This window comes from Parasteatoda tepidariorum, chromosome 9 (assembly GCF_982258835.1).
Source record: "Parasteatoda tepidariorum strain Cologne lab strain chromosome 9, Ptep-v5.0, whole genome shotgun sequence".
Lineage (NCBI taxonomy): Eukaryota > Metazoa > Arthropoda > Arachnida > Araneae > Theridiidae > Parasteatoda > Parasteatoda tepidariorum.
Window position 1 is genome coordinate 52111387 of NC_141763.1, and position 20688 is coordinate 52132074.

General features: G+C 27.6%; 1 protein-coding gene across 10 annotated transcripts in view; it reads left to right on the plus strand.

Moving 5' to 3' along the window:
* The window catches only part of LOC107455860 (rap guanine nucleotide exchange factor 2), a 368973-nt gene that overhangs the window by 339807 nt on the left and 8478 nt on the right, over positions 1–20688 (plus strand). For all 10 annotated transcript variants that reach the window (XM_087151806.1, XM_087151807.1, XM_087151811.1 and 7 more), the window contains 18 exons: positions 386–608; positions 1613–1774; positions 2199–2306; positions 3058–3261; positions 3832–3940; positions 4025–4361; positions 6513–6768; positions 7587–7651; positions 7758–7923; positions 8810–8986; positions 9785–9884; positions 12133–12260; positions 12789–12872; positions 14281–14355; positions 14579–14650; positions 15376–15525; positions 17128–17371; positions 19435–19701. In XM_087151806.1, coding sequence (XP_087007932.1) covers positions 386–608; positions 1613–1774; positions 2199–2306; positions 3058–3261; positions 3832–3940; positions 4025–4361; positions 6513–6768; positions 7587–7651; positions 7758–7923; positions 8810–8986; positions 9785–9884; positions 12133–12260; positions 12789–12872; positions 14281–14355; positions 14579–14650; positions 15376–15525; positions 17128–17371; positions 19435–19701 — 2927 coding nt within the window. The remainder of the gene's footprint in view (positions 1–385; positions 609–1612; positions 1775–2198; positions 2307–3057; positions 3262–3831; positions 3941–4024; positions 4362–6512; positions 6769–7586; positions 7652–7757; positions 7924–8809; positions 8987–9784; positions 9885–12132; positions 12261–12788; positions 12873–14280; positions 14356–14578; positions 14651–15375; positions 15526–17127; positions 17372–19434; positions 19702–20688) is intronic.

Consider the following 20688-nt stretch of genomic DNA (forward strand, 5'->3'; position numbering starts at 1 on the left):
CTAAGTCATAGCATATGAAAAATTAAGAGGATGTTATACAGCAAAAAAAGATTCTTCCTAGTAAATTCTCTTTAAACTATATATGTTTAACGTTAAGAAGCATCATTGCAAGATTACACATTGGAGAAGTGATCCTGTAATCATTTGTTTTAATTTTGATATTTTGAGGGGGGGGGGAATTTAAGCATTAAAAACTTCATAGATTATTATAGGTTTATCAAACTCACTTTTGACTTTACTTTAAATTTTAAAATAACTATAGAAGTAAAACAGAATTCGCCCTGAAAATGTTCTCCCATGGTATAGCAACCTCTTAATGCCTATTAGACTATCGTTTATCATTTGCTATTACAGTTTTTTAACTATAATATTACTTTTTGACTAGTTTTGGTATAACTCCAACAACAGAGAAGATGTATCACCAAGGTGTTATGCGAACAAAAGTTGATGACTGCCAATTTGTATGCATTGCACAAAATGATTATTATCGCATCCTTCACCAAGGGGAGGAAAACACAAGAAAACATGAAGAAGATGGAGAAGTTGTTCTAGTCACTGAACATCGTGTTTTGGATGGCGGAAGCAGGAGAGGCCACATTGTTATTAGGGTAAGAAAAGAAATATTATTACTATGGTTTTAATTTCTTGATTGCAATTTTGATATTAAAATTTTATTTTTACTTAAAACTTTAAGATGAATTTTAAGTATTTTTAATTTGTTTTAGTAATAGTCCCTAAATTGTTCTTATATTTGCAACCCATAATTTTGTAGATAAAGCTGTGTTTGATTTGAATGTAAACTGTAAAGTTGAGCATTTTGGTATTAACATGCATTTTTATGTGATCAAAATTTTTAAATATTTGTTTTAAAAATGCATATTTTTAAAATTCTTATATTGTATAGCTATTATGTAATGTCTCGAATTTTAATGCATTATTATATTTGAATTTTTATTAATTGAGAGGTCATTTATGACTGTTTTGTATTATGTTCCATTATATTTCTTCTAAAAAGAATAATTTTAGTTTACTGATTATGCTTTTAAATTTATTTTTGATATCAGTTGATAAAATCAGTACCCCCCAGAGGTATTGATTTGTTATGTAAATGTGAAGGACTTTGCTACTCAACAGATCTAACATGCATCAGTCACCATTTACTACAAGGAGAATCTTCGGCCGGCCTGGAACCGAACTCATGAACTCTTGGTCATTGGCCCAGAGCCCTACCAACCAGGCTATCCTGGCCCATTCTTAGACACATTTTATCCGTCGTTGAACAGCCGACCCAATTTTGGGTTTACGACTACAAATGTTCAACTCCGTAGCCTTGTAATTTGAACCAATCTGGAAGACAAAGAAACTCCTGGATCAGTACCCCCAGAGGTATTGATTTGTTATGGGAACATGGAGGACTTTGCGACTCGACAGATTTAACATGCATTTACTACACGGGGAGTCTCCAGCCGGCAGAGATCAAACCCACAAACTCTTGGACATGGGCCCAGTGCTCTACCAACCAGGTTATCCTGGCCTCTTAGACACATTGTTAAAATTTTATGTATCTGAGGGAGAATTATTTAATGTCTAAATTTATTTACTTTCTTTATAGGGAACAATAGAACGGTTAATGGCCCATTTAGTTGAGGATAATGCCTTAGATCCAAGTTATGTGGAAGATTTTCTACTTACATATCGTACATTCATCGAAAATCCTCTTAGCATCACTGAAAATCTTTTGAGATGGTTTGCAGATCCTCATTTAAGGGATAAGGTATTTTTTCTGCTTTTATTAAAATTTTTGGTAAAGTTTTCTTCTTCAGTTTTATAATGGAAATGTTGTCAATATCTTAGCTATTGAAGTTATAATTTTTTTTTAAATATGTAATAAGTATTAAATTTTACATTATTGTATCGATATTTTTTAATATACATATATGAGAAACATAAATTTATTTCAAATAATAATAGTTTATGAATATATGTAAGAGTTTCAAATTTATCTTAGTCTTTGATATTAGTTCTGCTTTATTTCTTTGCTTTCTAAGTATTATTTATTTGCAAGAATACCTATTATTTACTGTCTAGTTTTTTTTCTTTCTTTTTATTTAAGAAAAAAAACGTGGAAATAAAAGTCATTGAAGCAGAATAGTTTTGAATTTGTTTAACTTAATTTATTCTACTTTTAATTTCTACAGGTAACTCGAGTAGTTCTGCTTTGGGTAAATAACCATTTCACAGATTTTGAAACAGATCCTGAAATGATGGAATTTCTTGAAATGTTTGAATCTGGTTTGGAAAAAGAAGTAAGTACTATTCATACGTTAGATCTTTTTTTTTTATTTTTATTTCTTTTGAATAAATTATAATCAGTTTACTGATGTCTGTTTATAAATAAATTATTTCTATTGGCTGAACGGAATTCAGATGCATAAAAATTGAGCTTTGAAAAAGATCTTTAAAATATCTATTCCAAAAGATATTATTGATTAATATTATAGAAACTTGTAAAACTGACTTAAGACACTACAAAATAAGCAGAGGATGTTAATTAAAAAGTTTGTTTATTTTTTCAATTTTTTTTTATTAAAATAATCAAAATTTAAGTTAAATATTTTATAAATTAGATTTTAATAGGTAAGTAAGCATTAAGTAGTAAATTCTTAAATTATTTCTGCTTTACAAAATATATGAGTTATGGAATTGATCTTAGTATATGCTATTATAATGACATGATTTATTACATTTATTATAAGGACATTTTTGCTCTCTTGACTAAATCATAAAAAATATGTCATATTGTATTCACTATACCAAAAACTTCAGTGATTGGCAGATTTGTGATTTTACTGTGGTGCAGATGATGCATAATAATATTTTACCGCTTGATTTATAGTATGTTTCACATTTTTATCTTCAGAAACAGGAAATCAATAGTCTCAAGTTTCATTAAAATTAAAATCTCTAATTATTTATCACTTTATTTATTAGATTAATTAATTATTTCAAATAATTGTTTATTTCGCTTTTTTAAATGGTTAATTTTTATAATTTCAGAAAATGCAAAGTCAGTTAAGACTGTTAAATATTGCTTGTGCTACTAAAGCACGGAATAGGACAGTTACTTTGGCTAGGTCAACAAGAGATGAAGTCTTACATTTTCATATCCTTGGTGGTTATGAAAGGGGTTTTGGAGTTTTTGTTTCTAAAGTTGACAAAGGATCCAAGGCTGAAGAAGTTGGACTCAAAAGAGGGGACCAAGTAGGTTTTCTTATAGTTTTTATTGCAATTGCTCATAGCAAAAATATTGTATATTTTTAATTTCATTAATTAATAATTTGTTTTAGTTAAATTTAATTAGGGTTCTTTTTTGTCTATATAATTTTCTGAGCTCTTTACTTGATTGTAAATAAAATTATTATTCATCAATTTCATTTATTTACTTTCCCATAAGTGGTTTTTCTTTAAAATATAGGTTCCAGATCTCCACCAAAGGTGGCCTTTATTTAATTTGTTGCAACACTTTTCTTTTATTTTTCATCAGACATTTGTTTATTTTTTAATAAAACTTTTTTTATTCTATTACTTTTCTTTATATTACTGCTAGTGTAATACTTTTTTTTGTAGTAGTGCAGATAGCTATGTGCATTCTATAAGCATAGCTACAACTAACTTTCATATCATTAATTTATGCATTTATTTAAAAGTATAAACATTTTCCTAAGAAAAAATATTTTAATCAATTTCTATATGCAATGTTTAAATTATAGTTTCATATTTCTTGTGTTGATAAATCTTAGCATTGATTATGTATTTCTTTGTATAATTTAGATTTTAGAAGTTAATGGACAAAGCTTTGAACACATGAGTCATGCTCGAGCTTTAGAAGTTTTAAGGGGAACAACACATTTATGTATTACTGTTAGGTCTAATTTATTAGGTATTGTTTCATAATAATATTCATCATGAAATACTCTTACTTCTGAAATCAATTAACTCAGTAATGAATTATATTGTCTTGCAGGTTTTAAAGAAATGTTAAATACCCCTGAAAACTCTCCGCGTTCAAGAAGTCGCAAAGCAGCCGAAATAGCGAGGTTACAACATGATCCTCAAGCCAGGTTATCAACACACATCGATTTTGGTGATATCGGTTTCCCCATTGGTGTCAGTGGATACCCATTGAGTATTGTGCCCATATTCCAAACCCCTAGCTCACCCCCTAACAAAGCTGTGAGATCCAGTAGCAATAACAGTGGTGACTTAAAGAAAGATGATAAGAAAGGGTTTATGACATTAGGACACAGAGCTAAATTGAAGAAAGCACTAGTAAAAATGATCATACCAAAGACTCTTAATCAGTAAGCTTTTTAATTCAATCTCCATTCATTAAAAATGATACCAAAAATTACGCACTTCTTAATACTATTAAATCAGTGTTTCCCAAGCTTATGACTTTTGTGTACCCTTTCTAAATTTTTCGTAACGCTGTGTACCACTATTAAAAAATGAATGTATTTTTTACTATAAAAAAATTATGCAAAAGTTAAAAATCACAAATGGCTGTTGACACAATTAATTGTTAACTGTTAACTCTGCAAAAAATGGCCAATAGAAAAATATGTAATGGTAAATTTTCATGACTAGCTTTGTTTTTAAATAAAATTTTTGAATTACTGGATGTCGATAATATTTTCCGCTTTGATTTTTACATTAAGTTGAAAGCCAAATCAAATTCACTAAAGCATTGTCTTCAACCTCTGCATACTGTGAAGTTTGAAAATATGATACATTTGCATTTGTGGCTCTCTTCTTCCATTTTATGTAAAAAAAAATATTGCTTATACTGTTATTTTATACAAGACTTACAATTTCCTTTATTGTTTTAGAGCAGTGTACATAAACAGTATTTTTAATGTTTAAAAAATATTATATGCAGTATGAGACCCCAAATCTGGGATGCTCAAGACCATGTTTGTATTTCCGATTTCAGGTGTGAATCTAAAATAGAACTTAACATAATGTGCAATAAAAAATATTTAATTTAATAATAATTTAGAATAAAGGTGAAATTTATTACTAATTTGCTGTTTTTCTCTAACTGCAAATTATTTTTAAACTAATTGGTTAGTTTTAGTTGCTTGAATTATTTTCGTGTTTTTTTTACTTTAAGACTCCTATTATGTATTGTATGCTATTATTTCCAGTTAAGAGTTCCCATACAATAGTAAATCTAGTGTTGTATATAATAATATTTTAAAACTGTTCCATTGTAATTATTTTTGAGCTATACAAAGTTGTGAATGTTAAATAATAAACTTCTATGAATTGATTATGATATCAAAGTATAAATTAGTGTTGAAATTTATTTTGATATCTTTTTTCTACTCATAGTTTTGTCTTATTTATTTATGACATATTTATGCTTTATTATCGAGATTAAATTTTATTTCTGAATGAAATGTCTAAGCATATAACACTTAGTTCTTTATGAAATCAAAAAAATAATTTTTCCATCTTTTTCAAATTATTAGCCTATTTATTCAGCTCTGAAATTCCGAGTAAAATCAAGTTGTGTAAAATCAATTCCGAGGGCAATCAAGCGAACTATATATTATTTACTGTATACTATACAAACTATATAAAATAAAACATTCCTGCAACAGCCCATTGTTGGCCGGACAGTTCATAGTGGTTACAGATCCGCGATTTCATGACCCAAGTTATGATTGTGGTCAGCACTGTGCACAGGACGCCTCTACTTCCCACACAAGCTGGAATTTGGGTGGGCTTCAAGCCGTCACTTTTGATCTAGCCCATGTGACAGTTTAGCACTTTAACCTTTGAGCCACCTTGGAGGCTAAAGTAAAGAATGGCCTACAAAACATTAACTAATTTGCAAATTTTTAGTAACGTTAAGAAAATTGCCCTCTTTTTCAAACTAAGACAGATTTTGAAATTTTTTTTTTTTCCTTTTGTGCATATTATTATCATTTGTGACCCTGTAAGCTCTAGATTAAAAGAGTAACAATAATAATGACCATTGCTGTAAATTGAAATAGGAATCGTAAGGATTGAGAATTAAATCACTATCCCTGGCTTGGAATTTTTATCTGGAAACATTCTAAGCCTAGGGGTGTTATAATGTAGTGATCCCTTTGTTATTGTACACATTTAAATTGGTATTGCTTTTAAATAATCTTAACTGTATGTTTTCTGATGATTATTTAAAAATTTGATTCCAATAAGGTCCAAACACATATATAATATTATAGCAAAGTATTCCTTTTATAAATCTCAAAAATTCTTGTTTTTTCCACCTAAATGTTTTTCCAAGTTTTACTGGTTGTTAACAAATGTTTTATTTATGGCTTGAGCGGGATTAACAGTACTGAAAAATTAGAAAATCTGCTCCCGTGACTAACTTATGTTATGAATTATCAATGCATATAATATCTTAATAAATTTAGTAGAATTGTTGCGTATAATCTCCTTTTTTTATTTTTTTTTAGCGAATCTCAACTCAACAGTTCCGATGATAGTCTTTATTCAATACACAGTGGCAGTAGTGGTGGATCTGGGGGAATAGTGGTTCGAACTTCATCTCCTCATAGGACTGCTGGTGGAACTTTGTACCACAGTCACAGCAATCCTGACCTCTCATCAGTTATTGCCATAAACGAACACACAGTCTCTTTAGACTACCCTGAACATGTCCTGAAAGTCTATAAATCAGACCAGACCTTTAAGTTCCTCCTTGTTCATAAAGTAAGATTTTCTTATTTGTTTTATTACCATTTTTCAATTTTTGCTTGGTTACTTAATTAAAGAAATTAGTCTGTTAAATTGTATTGTGTTGTTATAATATATATTAAATGGATTTGAAGAAAAATGGCAATGGCATTTTGCTAAATATTTATGCATTAGTAAAATAATTTACATTTTGTTGATGGAATTTTTTATTTCTTTTTAATTTCTTTTTTGATTTTGATTGAATATATTAACATTCTCGTGTGGTACAGTTAAGCTTACCTCTCTTACATTAAAGTATGTGCTCAAACTAATCCGTTCCTAAACTTCCATTGAGGTGACTTAGATTCAAATCTTGACAGTGGCTGGTCATTTCTCATACTGCTACTTCCTCCCAAGTGACTGACAAATCCGGGGTTAGAATTTACTTGCTGTTGGGTAATCATAAGAGACTTTTGTCCTTTTTCTCCATAAAATGCAAATGCCAGTAGATTCGCCATCCAAAAACCCTACCTGAAAATAGGGTTGTCTTCACTACTTGATCCAGAGATTCTCTTGTCTTCCAAGTGGAGTAAAATTTGCAAGGCTATGCTGTTGAATATTAACAGCTGCAAATAGAGCTGGCCAGTGACAAAATCTTCCTCCTTAAAAGAAATCTGTTTCAAATAACTGTTCAATAATTTAAAAAACAATGTTTTCATTTCTTTTATTTGATAAATTGCTGTAAAACTTTGAGAATTAAACTATCAATCCGAATGAAAATATTTTCAAAGAGATAAATGTAATAAATAGTAGTCATTTATTCATAAAATGTAATTAAATTGACATTTTTTTAGGAAACTACTGCCAGAGAAGTGGTTATGCTATCTCTGAGAGAATTTGGCATTACAGATCCCAGTAGGTGAGCTCTAAATTCAATTTCTAGAGATCTGAATTGCGTTTGTATTGCTCTTTGTGATTTCAAGGAACTTGTAATCTTTAAATGCTTATAATGTTTAATCTTTCAGTAACTATTCTTTACGAGAAGTATCTGTTGGTGATGGAGGTGTTGTGAAACAACGAAGACTGCCTGATCAACTTCAAAATTTAGCAGAAAGGATCGGGCTTAATAGTCGATATTATCTTAAAAATAACTCCTCCACAGAACCGCTTGTTCCTGACGAATTAGCCACCGTAAGTTTATTCAAGTTAATGTTCTTGTTTTTAATTCAAAATCTCTATGATTCTTTGTCCGTAAATTGTCTCATTTTTTACATTTTGTATGCAATTTATTTAATTGTATTAATAACTGTGAAATTATTATGAATGCTATTTTTGTACTTTTCTATTTAATAATTTAGTTAGGAAAAACTTAAATTAATTTACTCATGTTTAAACTTTGTTATATATAGTGGTCTCATTTGATTAATAAAATCAGTTTGTAGTTGATTTTGCTTTTTTCTCATTTTAATGTCTGTTTTAAACAGGGCTTAGTATATAGTACTTATTGGATAATGAGATAAGTTCATTTTATATATATATATATATATATATATATATTTTTTTTTTGTGGTCATAACAGGGATTTTTTTTAAACAATTTTAAAGAGCAGTTTTTATTATTGTCTTCAATAATGACAGCAAAGTATAACCCCTATTTTTTTTACTAATGAGAGTCCTTTGAAACTCTAGAATGAATTTTAACTGGAAAAGCTGAGAGAATAAGACTAAATAAAACATAGTCTGTGGATGCATCTATCTATTAAAACATGGTTCATTAATAGAAAGAATTTTTTTTTTTAAATTCATTTATTAAAACTATTTTAAGAATTTACATCTCTCTGATTATTGTTAAAGAGAGAGCAATCTGTAGAAAATACTGATGTTAATAACCCTGATGTTGCAGTTAAAATGATGCAAAATATCCTATTTATGTATTAAAATACTTTGTTTTCTAATTTTCTCATTATATATGTGATTGAAATATTCAGTTGAAATTTAATTCAATTTAAACTGTGCTTCTAAAAATCAAGAAGTAAATAATTAAAGAAGCCTCATATTGCATTCTTTATTGTCTTTAGGAACTTCTTCGAGAGAGTCAAGTGCACTTTTTACAATTAAATAGTGTAGAAGTAGCCACACAGTTAACCTTAGAAGATTTTAGCACATTTAGACAAATTGAACCTACAGAATATATTGATGACCTGTTTGAAGTTACTTCAAAATATGGAATTCCTCAACTTTCAAAATTTGCTGAAGTAAGTTAGATTTATTAAATTTGATTTGTTCAATTCTATTATATATACACAATATATTCTCGACAAAAACCTCGTTATGTCAAAAAATATTTTTCCCTTGTCATTACATAATCACCTAATGTTAATTTGAATTCCTATGCCGAAAAGTTTCTTCTGAAAACTTTGTTATGTCGAATATTTTTCATTATAGAAAATGAATTTTTTTTTTGGAAAAATCAACAATGTAAGTTTATTGTATACCAATTCTTTTCTATTTAATGTATAATTATTTTTGCCCTACTTTTAAAAATTATCATTGCTGTATTTAGACTTATAGACAACTAATCATTACATACAGAATTATTAATGGTTATTCTTATGTTTATATGACTACTTTTTAGAACATATGTAGCTCTGATCTTGTCTCGAAAACTTGATATCTCGAATTTTTTTTCACTTCTCTTCAACTTTGAGATAGTATACTATATATATTGAGAAATATCTGAGTTATTAAAGTAAGATTTCTCAATCCAGCGTTAATAAATGTTCCCTAAAAATTTCATCCAAAAATACTCATTTCTCAATTTTTTATATTGATAATTTTCAGTTCCTTTTAAAATCGTAAATTTGACTCTACTACAAAATTAGGTAAAATTGAAACTACCTATCTCTGCATACATTTTCTAACACCTTTAATTTGATTTTGTTTTGATTATATATTTGTAAATATATAGTTATCTTAGGAGATATGAAAACTGTTATGACGACTTCTTAGAGTTATCTAAGATAACTAATTATTTTCAAATTTTAATTTTACAGTTGGTGAATCATGAGATGTTTTGGGTAGTCACTGAAGTATGTGCTGAGCATCAACTCATTAGAAGAATGCGAATTGTCAAGCAGTTTATTAAAGTTGCAAGTATGTGTTTTTTGTTAATTTTCTTCCTTTGTTCTTAGTGTTGCTCTTGTCCTGTACTAGATGCTATCATTAAGTAACTGAATTAATTGAGCATAAAATAATATGTCTAGTCACTAGACTTAGATAAAATGAAAAGCTTGCTGAAAAGACAAAATCTCAATTTAAAACATTCCGCGTTCATTGATTAAATATTGTAACTAGTTTCAACCCTTACGTCGCCACTTCATTTAGGCGAAATTTGTTTGAAATCTTAGACTTTTTTAAAAATGTTTAATTTTTATAGAACTCTATACTTATTTATGCCACAAGTTTGGTAAAAAGCTGAAAATAGAAATCCAAAAATTTATGTGCATGAACACTTTTTAAATAATTGAAAAAATACCCAATATTTGAGCAAGAAAAAATTTTACATAGGAAACATACACACAATTAGATTATGAATCTCGACATTTAATTTTAAAATCGAAAGAATGCGAATCTCTATGTTTAATTTTTAAAGTTGTGTAAATACGAATTCCAATGTGTAAATTTCAAGCCAATTGAACACGAATCATAATCGTGGTTTTTAAGTTTTGTGAATACAAAATACGGTGTTTGATATAAAATTTTGACAATACGAAACACGATGTGTACGCTTAAATAGGATTTGCAATGTGTAATTTTAAATCTTGTTTGTATTGGTAGGAAAAAGCGTAAATATTAATTTTCTTTTTTCCTCGGGAATTCAAAAAAGCAAACTTTCTTAGACGAAGCTGATGTTTTCTTTTTTAGTAATAGTAACAAAAATTTTCCACGATTGTGACACATTTTCCGCTAACAGCGTTTGTATACATTTTACGAGTCTGTTAGTCAGTATACAACTGTTCTTGACCGTTTGACTTAGGCTTCTCAAAGAGTTTGCCTACTTTAGCTTAATATGGGGATATTATTGACTTAAGGTACAACCTGAGTTACCCCAGTGATTCTTCTTTAGATTTTAATATGAGTGAGTAATGTTCATTGCATTTGGTGTAATTGAGTTTATTTTAGTTATTTGGCGCTCTACTCAACACCCTGTTACTTTATATTATAAAGAAAATGGTTGTCAACCTTTTCATACCTAAGGGTCAATAGAGATCTAATTGGTGTATTCAAATTCAATAGAAAATTGCTATGTTTATTCTTGATACTAATTGCAGACCACATATAGACTTCCTATAAACAACAACTCAAAAAATCCTTGTTCTGACAATTAGTCAAAAAATTAATAGGCTCTATTAATCTTAGCTAACTAAAGCTAATTGTTCTAGTTTCTATTCTCTTATAGTTGGTATTTTCAATGTTATGTGAAATGTTTTTTTTAAAAAAATGATAATTCTTGTGATATTAAAATTACCTTTTCCTGCATCATATACAACAAAATGATTTTTTTTTATGTAAATTCCATTGTTTGTGTAAAATTCCTTAATTTTGAAAAAAAATTTCATAATCTAAGTTTTTCTACATTTTTAATATAAATGAAAGAAATTATGTTTAAGAATACCAAATAAATAATATAAACTATGCATCACTAAACTTGACACAAGCTTTAAAATTATGGTTTTTAAGAGTATAATTATAAAGATGATGAATTGATGTTAAAAGAATAGGAATAGCGTATATTAGCATTTTGTTTGTAATACTAACAATATTTAAGATTCAGAGATCGTAACATGTAAAATAATGTGGATTTTTCTATTTATTTATTTTTAAATGCGTGAATGTATGAGATGAAAATACAAAAGCTTGTGATAAGTATTTTGATGACTGAGATCATGGAGTAACTAGACTAGTTGAAGGCTTTTTTTAAATGTAAAATTGATTTATTGTTGATCTTTTTTTTTTTTAAGTGATTGATAAAATTCTATGATGCTAAAATTTTAAATTTATTTTACTTAGCCTTGTTTAACAATATTTAAAATACATTGCTGAATACTTAAGAAACTAATAAATTTCCTTTAAACATTCAAATTTATATTACTTATCAATGTATTAAATCTATATAAAATACATATGTATTTAAATTTCATTATAGCAGTATCTTTCTATGTTTAATACTGTGGTTGTAATTGGCTGTTTAGGTTTTTTACCCTTAAAAAATAATGTAAAATCTATTAATAAATTTTTTTAAAAAATAACCGATTCTTTCTTCTTTCTGTTTTTTTTTTTTTTTTTTTTTTTTTTTTTGGTAAAAAAAAAATCTTACTGAATTATTGATATTCCTTTTTAGGACAATGTAAAAACTGTAAAAATTTCAATTCAATGTTTGCTATTCTGAGTGGCTTAGGACATGGAGCTGTTTCAAGATTGAGAACAACATGGGAGAAACTCCCCACCAAATATCAAAAAATGTTCTCTGTAAGTTAAATCTTTTGTATTTGAAATATGTAGTCAGTTTTATTTACTTATTTTTAAGTATTGAAATAGTAATACATATTAATTAATTTCTAAATTATAAATACATGAATGATTTGTAACAAAATACCTTTACCTATGGCTTAAATATACATTCAGAAAATTTATTAATTTTTTTTCTTGTTTTCTATGAATAATAAATTATAAAGCAAAATTTGTCCCTTATTTAATAGTTTGGAAAGATATTTTATTTTGTGTGAAATGTTTTATAGTAACTTAACAATATCTACCAACTTAACAATCTGGATGTCTAAAAACAATATATTTATTTCAACTTAACAAACATAACTAACAATTGTTTCATAGTTATTTAGTTATGTTTTCTTTAAGATTTATAAATGGTATTAATAATTTTGTTTTGCTCAAATAATATCTGTTATTTTTTCTACTAATTTATTATTTCTTTAAAATATCTCTTGTAAGACATGTGATTTAAAGATTATAATACAATTTTTAAAATCCTCTTTTAAGGATTTGCAAGATTTAATGGATCCATCTAGGAACATGTGTAAATACCGCAGTCTTCTGAATAGTGAACACACTCAACCCCCTATCGTAAGTATTTTTACTTAAATTATGTATTATTATTTATTACATCATCATCAAATAATAGCAAGCCTGTGTGAGTCATCACCTCATTTGAAATTTTTTTTTTTGTATGGGAAATAAAGTTTAAATTAGTGGTTATTTCTAGAATCGTTTATGTTTAAATTTAATTAATGAACTGATATAATATTTTTTTTTTTTTTTTAAAAAACTGTACTTATTATTTGAGTTTTTATTTTTCGACAGCAAGGTGATAATAACTGTATTTTGAATTTTTCTAGCATGATAATGATTTTTTACTTTCATTTATTGAGCTAAAATAATTTTTCAAAAATTTAGTTAAAGTTGGATTTAATAACTTCAATTTTGATATTTTGTTTTCAGATGAAGGATAAAGCAATAATTAAAAATAAGATATTAGGTACATGAAGGAAAAATCAAAGCAGAATCAGACACTGATTAGGGAATTAGTTTGGAAATCTATAATTTGTGATATGGCATTTGACAAGCACAATTTTTTTCTAAGAAAATGTGTTTAAAATGTTTGTTAGGCAATTAAAAAGTATATAGTTTTCACTTTTACTTGTAAAGCTTGTAACAGTATTTAAAGGCAGTTGCATACAGTATAAGTACATTTATTATATGGACCTGTGTTATTCCAAGTTAATCAAAAATATATTTTTTGTTTTTAAATGTGTTTTAAAATTTCTTTATTGTGTAATATTTAAATTGTTTTTACCTGTTTAAATCTTAATAAAAACTTAATCTTAATTCAGATTTTTAAAAGTTAAATTATGCTGTGGTATGTTTGGTGTTGTGTACTTTTTAGAATGAAGTACAGTAGGGAACCGATTATCCGGAACGATCGGGACCATCGCTATTCCGGATAACTGATTTTTCCGGTTTTCTGAATCGCCACAAAAAGCCGTTTTTTTTTATTGTTAAACCCAACTAAAAAAAAAAAAAAGTTAGAAATTATCTGAAAAAGAAGAAAAAAACGCTGAAGTAATACACTAATGATTATTTCCAAAATGATGGTAAGGTAAACATCTTTCAAAATAGAGAAAAAATCCTAAAATCTATGAGGGAAAATTTTTTTTTTTTTTTTTTTTTTTTTTTGAAAATGGCAGGAAAATGTATCGAATTTCGTTCCGGTTTTTTGGTTTTCTGATTTCCGGATAACGGGTTCTGTACTGTAGTTAGTTAGGACTAGAAGTAGAAAGTATTAAAACAGTAAAGGTGTATAAATATATTTACTTTAAGTCTAATTTACATTCAACTAACTCTTAAGTAAAATTATAATTTAAATATCCTCACAAATGCCTAGCTAATTTTATAATTATAAAAACACTTTTTCTTTGTATTACACTATAACTCTTCTGTGTTGCTATATTTTATGTTTTTTTCCCCCCCATAGATTCCATTTTATCCTGTCGTTAAGAAAGATCTGACATTTATTCATTTGGGAAATGACACTTTTGTAGATAATTTAGTAAGTATTAAAAAATATTGAATTTTCAACTGATTTTTTAATGTATAATGTCTGTTAAATGCTGTTTATTTTCTCTTCTCCCAATACTTTCTGATAAAGAACAATTTATTCTAATAATATTTTCTATTTTGTCTGAATTCTTAATAATTGTTTATTTTTTAAAAAAAAACCTTTCTGTAAGATTTTCAAGTGATTTCATTTCCTGAATTTTTAATTATTATAGGTAAATTTCGAAAAATTGCGTATGATTGCCAAAGAAATCCGTCAACTGATGAATATGTGCTCTGCTCCATATGTAAGTTGTTCTATTTTTAAATAATTATAAATTTTTAACTGCTATTTTTATGTAATTATATATTGAAAGTCTTATATTTATTTTAAACGGCTATATAAATATATTTTTCTGCTAAATATCGTACATTACTGAGGTTTCTACAGTGGGAAAAATAGTTCGAATAATTATGGTAACACATATCCGTTCAAATGATAAAAATTTGCAAATTGTACTACAGTAGGGAACCGATTATCCGGAACGATTGGGACCATCGCTATTCCGGATAACTGATTTCTCTGGTTTTCTGAAACGCTAAAAAGAGCCTTTTTTTTTCTTGTTAAACCCAACTAAAAAAAATATTTGGAAATGATCTTAAAACGAAAAAAAAAACGATGAAGTAATACACTAATGATTTTTTCCAAAATGATGCGAAAAAGAAAGAAAAATCCTAAAATTTTATGAGAAAAAATTATTATTTTTTTTTTTTAAATGGCGGGAAAATTTATTGAATTTCGTTCCGGTTTTCTGATTTCCGGATAACGGGTTCTGTACTGTGCATTGCAGTTAATTGATTATCAAAAAAATCTCGCACTTGGCAAATAGTGTCGGACAAATTTGTGTTAATTTGTTATGTGTGTAATTTACCTAGTTATTTATAGTGCTTATGGTAATTGATAATTTATTATTTTTTCATTCTTATATTTCTCTTTAATTATTTTTATTAATTTCAAGCTTTTTAATTTCAGGATTTATTTAGCATGTTGGAAATTGGTGGTGCTCATCCAACTGCAGCAATGGCTTCTCTGAACAGTTTTGCAACAACTACAAATGCTGCAACTGTTAAAAGAAGAAAGAAAAGTACTGCCCAACCTAATCCCAAGAAAATGTTTGAAGAGGTTATTAAAAAGTTTTAATATCCTTATTTAATTAGTTAAGAACCTAAGTGAAATTGATAATTAAAAAAATATTGAGCTGTCTTTTAAGATGTTTATATTTAGTAAACCCAAATTTTCGGTTGTGATAGAAATTTCACTTTTTTTTTGTCCTAAGATTTACTTACAGGGAAAAAGGTTTCATGGCAAAAAGCAGGATGTTCTGTTAATATACAGGGTGCTTATAAAAAATTTTAGCGAAAATTTTCATATAAAAAGAATAAAAGATGTGGATTAGAGGGATTTGCAAATATATTTAATATATAAACACATAAAACAAACATTGTTTTGCATCATTTTATTTTTGCTGTGTCATTAAGATTTATCATGTATTTCCTCACATAATACAGACCTTCTCAACCTACTATAGAAGATGCACTAAGTTTTGTCGGAGCAGTGTTGATGTAATGCATGTCTCCAGACTTTGAACTTTGAGCATTTCCTGTTGTAGTATTGGTTTCAAGTATAACAGTATAAAACAGTAGTATTGACTTAGTTTTATGCTGTACTTTATAAAACAGGGGTTTCCAACTTGCATGAGGCCGGGGACCACAATTAAAAACACAAATCAAATGGCGGGCCGCAACTTTATCAAAATTTTTTGTAAGACTCTTTTATGCTTGAAGGAACATTAAATATTACTGTCTGAGTTTTACCAAGTTGCACAAAACAAAAGTATTGAATTACAAATTAAAATAAGAAGTAGATTTTTATAATTATTTAATTGTTATTAATAATATTTTTAAAAATATTAAATAAATAATAAAAATTCAGGCTGCAATAACTTTAATGTGCACCTATGAATTAAACAATTCATGTGCAATAGATATCTAATTATTAAGGTATTAAAACTTACATAGTATCGCATAACATATTCAATGAGAAAATTAAGGTTTGCCTGCTGCAACCACCAGAGAATAGATATTTACATTTTAAATTTACAAATGCGTGTGTAAATATTTTCGTCCAAAATGAGTGGTTTCAAAAAGTTAAATCGGAAAATTTCTGATACACACATGCTAAGTTATATTCACAAAATACAAAAAAATGAAATAAAAAAGAGCAACATACACGATTATTTTTGTATTTGAAAAAATATTTTCTTGGCTGCAAAACCTGAAAAATAAATTTCTTTGCTCTGTTGGTATGTTAAATTTCACAGAAAGGAAGTAATTAGGTTTTTATTAACGAGAACAGTATTTTAAACCCATATAGATTTTTTACGAAAATTGTCGCAAAAAATGACAACTAATATAATTTAGTTCACGGGCAACAAAAAAAGGCTGCACGGGCCGAATGCGGCCCCCGGGCCGCCAGTTGGAAACCCCTGTTATAAAACCTTAAATGCCAAGACCGTTACAATTATCAATTTTATTAATATTTACCATCAGATTTACTATTTGTTATACCAATAAAAAGATATGTTAAGAGTTACTATAGTTCTACTATAGTAGCATGAAACTTTTAAGTAGTAAACATTTTTAAAATTAAACCTACTTTTGCTTCTTAAAATTAAAATAAACAAGTTACTTTTTAAGACTAATTTTCTAAGTATCTTCTGTTTAGGCACAAATGGTACGTAGAGTGAAAACTTATCTCTCGAATCTTAAAGTAATATCAGATGAAGAGAAACTTCGAACAATGTCATTGGAATGTGAACCTACTACAACAGCCATGCCTATGGTTATTCCTACTGTTCCTCAAGTTCAACCACCAAGAAAAAGACATCCATCCCCAACTCTATCTGCAACCAGCTCTACTAGCAGTACTTCTGAAGGGAAAATTTCTCTCAATGCTGGCCCTAAGTTTGGTAAGCATGATTTATGTTTGACTTATAATATAATTTCTATTTGAAACAACTATTTACAGTGTTACATGTAACTGTACAGTAGTGTGTAGCCAAAAGTGTCAAATCATTTATCAAATGTAGTAAGAAATCTTAAGATATGCAAATTTGACATTTCTAAAAAGTTAGAAACCGTTTATCATTTAACTTAAAAACATTTGAAATTAACTATTCAGTATATGAATTTATTTAAGTTTTTTTTGTTTGCTTAGTTATCTACTCATCTTTATCTATTCAGATAATCAAAAATGTTTAATCTTAAATGCTTTTTGCTTCGTATACATTTATAAAAAAGAATAACTTTTATTTTAATCTAAAAAATAGAATAAAATAAATATAATTTAGTAACCATGTATTTTATATATTTATATTTTTTATATGTAGTTATGTTAAAATTATATTTGTCATACTGAGGCAAAAAATTTATTAGGCTAAAATGGTTTTAACCAAATAAATTTTAAAAGTTTTAATAAAACCTACTTTTTAAACCTATTAAAATTTTTAGGTTAATATTATTTTTGTTTAATGTTTAAAATGTTTTTGTTTTATTTTATTTATTTATACTGAATTTTTTTTTATATTTTTAAATTAATATTGCTAACACATGGAATAATGTTGATCGAAACTTTTTTGAACTTTTGCTTGATCAGAATTAATTAAAACAATCCCTTGAGTCAACCCTTTAAAAATAAATTATTATTTTTTTTTAATTAATTTTTTTTATAAATTTTTTAGCTTTGTAAATGTTTTTTAAAGCATTATCAAATACTTTTAAATCCCTGTACTAATTTGTATGGTTCTCATCATTAATTGTTGGGTTATTTGTTTTTCAGTTTGTGTTAAAATTAACTTAATAAAAAAAATATGCACAGCATTGCTTATAACTTGTTTAAGTCATAGAAAGCTATTAAAAACTCTTGATTTAGCATGTACCCTGTATTTATTAGTAAATTTATGAGCAAAGTTATTATTCTATGTAGGTATATTAGGCATATATCTATATAGAATTCAGTAAAAACTCCTTTAAATTTGAGCTAATTTGAATTTTGCTAATGTTATATGCATTATTGTACTTCCGATTATGGATGGTTAGTACACAGTTAGTAGTAATATTACGGATGGTTGGCAAATTGGCACTTCTATTGCTAAATATATTTATATCAGAATAAGAAGTCTTCATTGCATGAAGGGATCTGAGACCTAATAGCAATTTTAAATCAATCCATCAAATGACTAGTTTTGTGTTCTATCAATAAATGTTGAGTTCACAATCCTAAGTATCCAATTGAGTTTTGTAACTGAATAAAACAATTAAGTTTTACGATCCTAATGTGTTTTGTATTTAATATGCTTGCTGAACCCTTTGATAGAAAAGTCATTAAAATTAATTAATTTGAGAAAATTGTATAGTTTATTATAAGTTTTTGCTGCATTCTGATGAGAGAACTCAAGCATTTATTCTTGCCAACTATTAGACTTAGTTACACAATCTCCCAATAGATAGTGTTAACTAGAAAACCTATTAAGCAATGGTTTCTGCTGCAAATCGGACCATTTCAAGAAATATTTCTAATCAGTAATATAATTTATTGTTTAATTTACTCATGAAAAATTTTGGAAAAAACTATTTGTTAAATAATTCCATCAAACAAATCAAAAATTTATACAAAAAAAAATTAATCCTTTTTTCCCCCTTTTAATCTGCACTATCCAATAGATAGTGTTAACTAGAAAACCTATTAAACAATGGTTTCTGCTGCAAATCGGACCATTTCAAGAAATATTTCTAATCAGTAATATAATTTATTGTTTAACTTACTCATGAAAAATTTTGGAAAAAACTATTTGTTAAATAATTCCATCAAACAAATCAAAAATTTATACAAAAAAAAAATTTAATCCTTTTTTCCCCCTTTTAATCTGCTTATTAACTGACATTAAGGCGAAATGGAAGATATTGGTTGTTTTATTGAAAATTATAAAAAAATAGGATTGGTTTTTTTAAATTAATTGAGTTTCAATACTAGGTGCTGACTCTCCTCAAGCTGTCCGAAAGTTGCTTGCCCTCTCGGATCAGAGCAAAGTCCGTCCGCACCAACCCCCTCGTCACCATCATTCCCTGTCTCCGTCTCCATCTCCGAATGCTATTAGGAGAAAACATGATGGGAGACAAGGTCACGGCCGCTCCCACAGTGATACGGCAAATCCGTCAGTGCTACCTGTTGATCTAAGTGCTGAAAGTTCTAGTGTCACAGCTCTCAGTAATCTTCCATTAAGAAAGTCACAAACTTCTGGTAAGTTGAAATGAAATTTACGTACTCACCCTTGGTGAGCTTTCAGAGCACAATGTAGTAATTTTATCAAAATTAACAATAGTAAACGATACAAGCGTTAGGTATCTTATGTTTAGTACAATAAACTCCCGATTATCCGCAGGTGGATCTTCTGCACTTCACTTTTTTTTCCGCGATGATAAACAATATAGCATTTAGAATTGAAAATAAATAAATTCATAGAGGTGGAATTATTTTAAGAAAAACATAATAGTAAATATTAATGTTCGTAACCCAGGTGTTCGCAATTAATCAAATAATGGGTCTAGAAATAAGCATATTGAAGCAAGCATATTGAATAAAAAGAATGAAGCAGGGTTTTTAATAATTTATTGGCCATATGCATGATTTCAGAATTTTAGTCAGTTGTTAATCTTTAGTTTTGCTACTGATAAGAGTTTCTGGAAATTTTATTCATGCAGTATTTCTTTATAAGAACTAATTCATGTATTCCGAACGATGTTTTGTGTGCATCCTTTTTTCAATAGCATATGAACTCCTAAGTTAAAAGTCTGCTTGTGCCTGGTTTGTTTTAGCGTCTTGCTTTCCAACACCTAGAAACAAAAACAAAAGATGACAGGCTTTTTCTTACAGAAATTTAAAAAAAAAAAATTATTAGATGAAAATGTGAAGAAAACTGCTAATAATAGACATCGAAATTAATCATTTTAAATTTCTCTGCTATGCTCTACTGTTCCATTGAATAATATGGGGAAATATATTTTTTTACTGTGGAAAAGTCACCATCTATAAGTTAGGGAAAGATGGAGACTGAGGCTCAAAATGTTTAATAAATAGAAATTATAAACCTAATGGCAATAATAAAATTTATTGTCTGTACAAAATCAATCTTGCATGACCCAGTTTATATCTTCATTGCTTTATTTCCATGTTTCATTATATCACATATTCATAAGAATAATTTTCAATACGAATAAAGGGTAATGA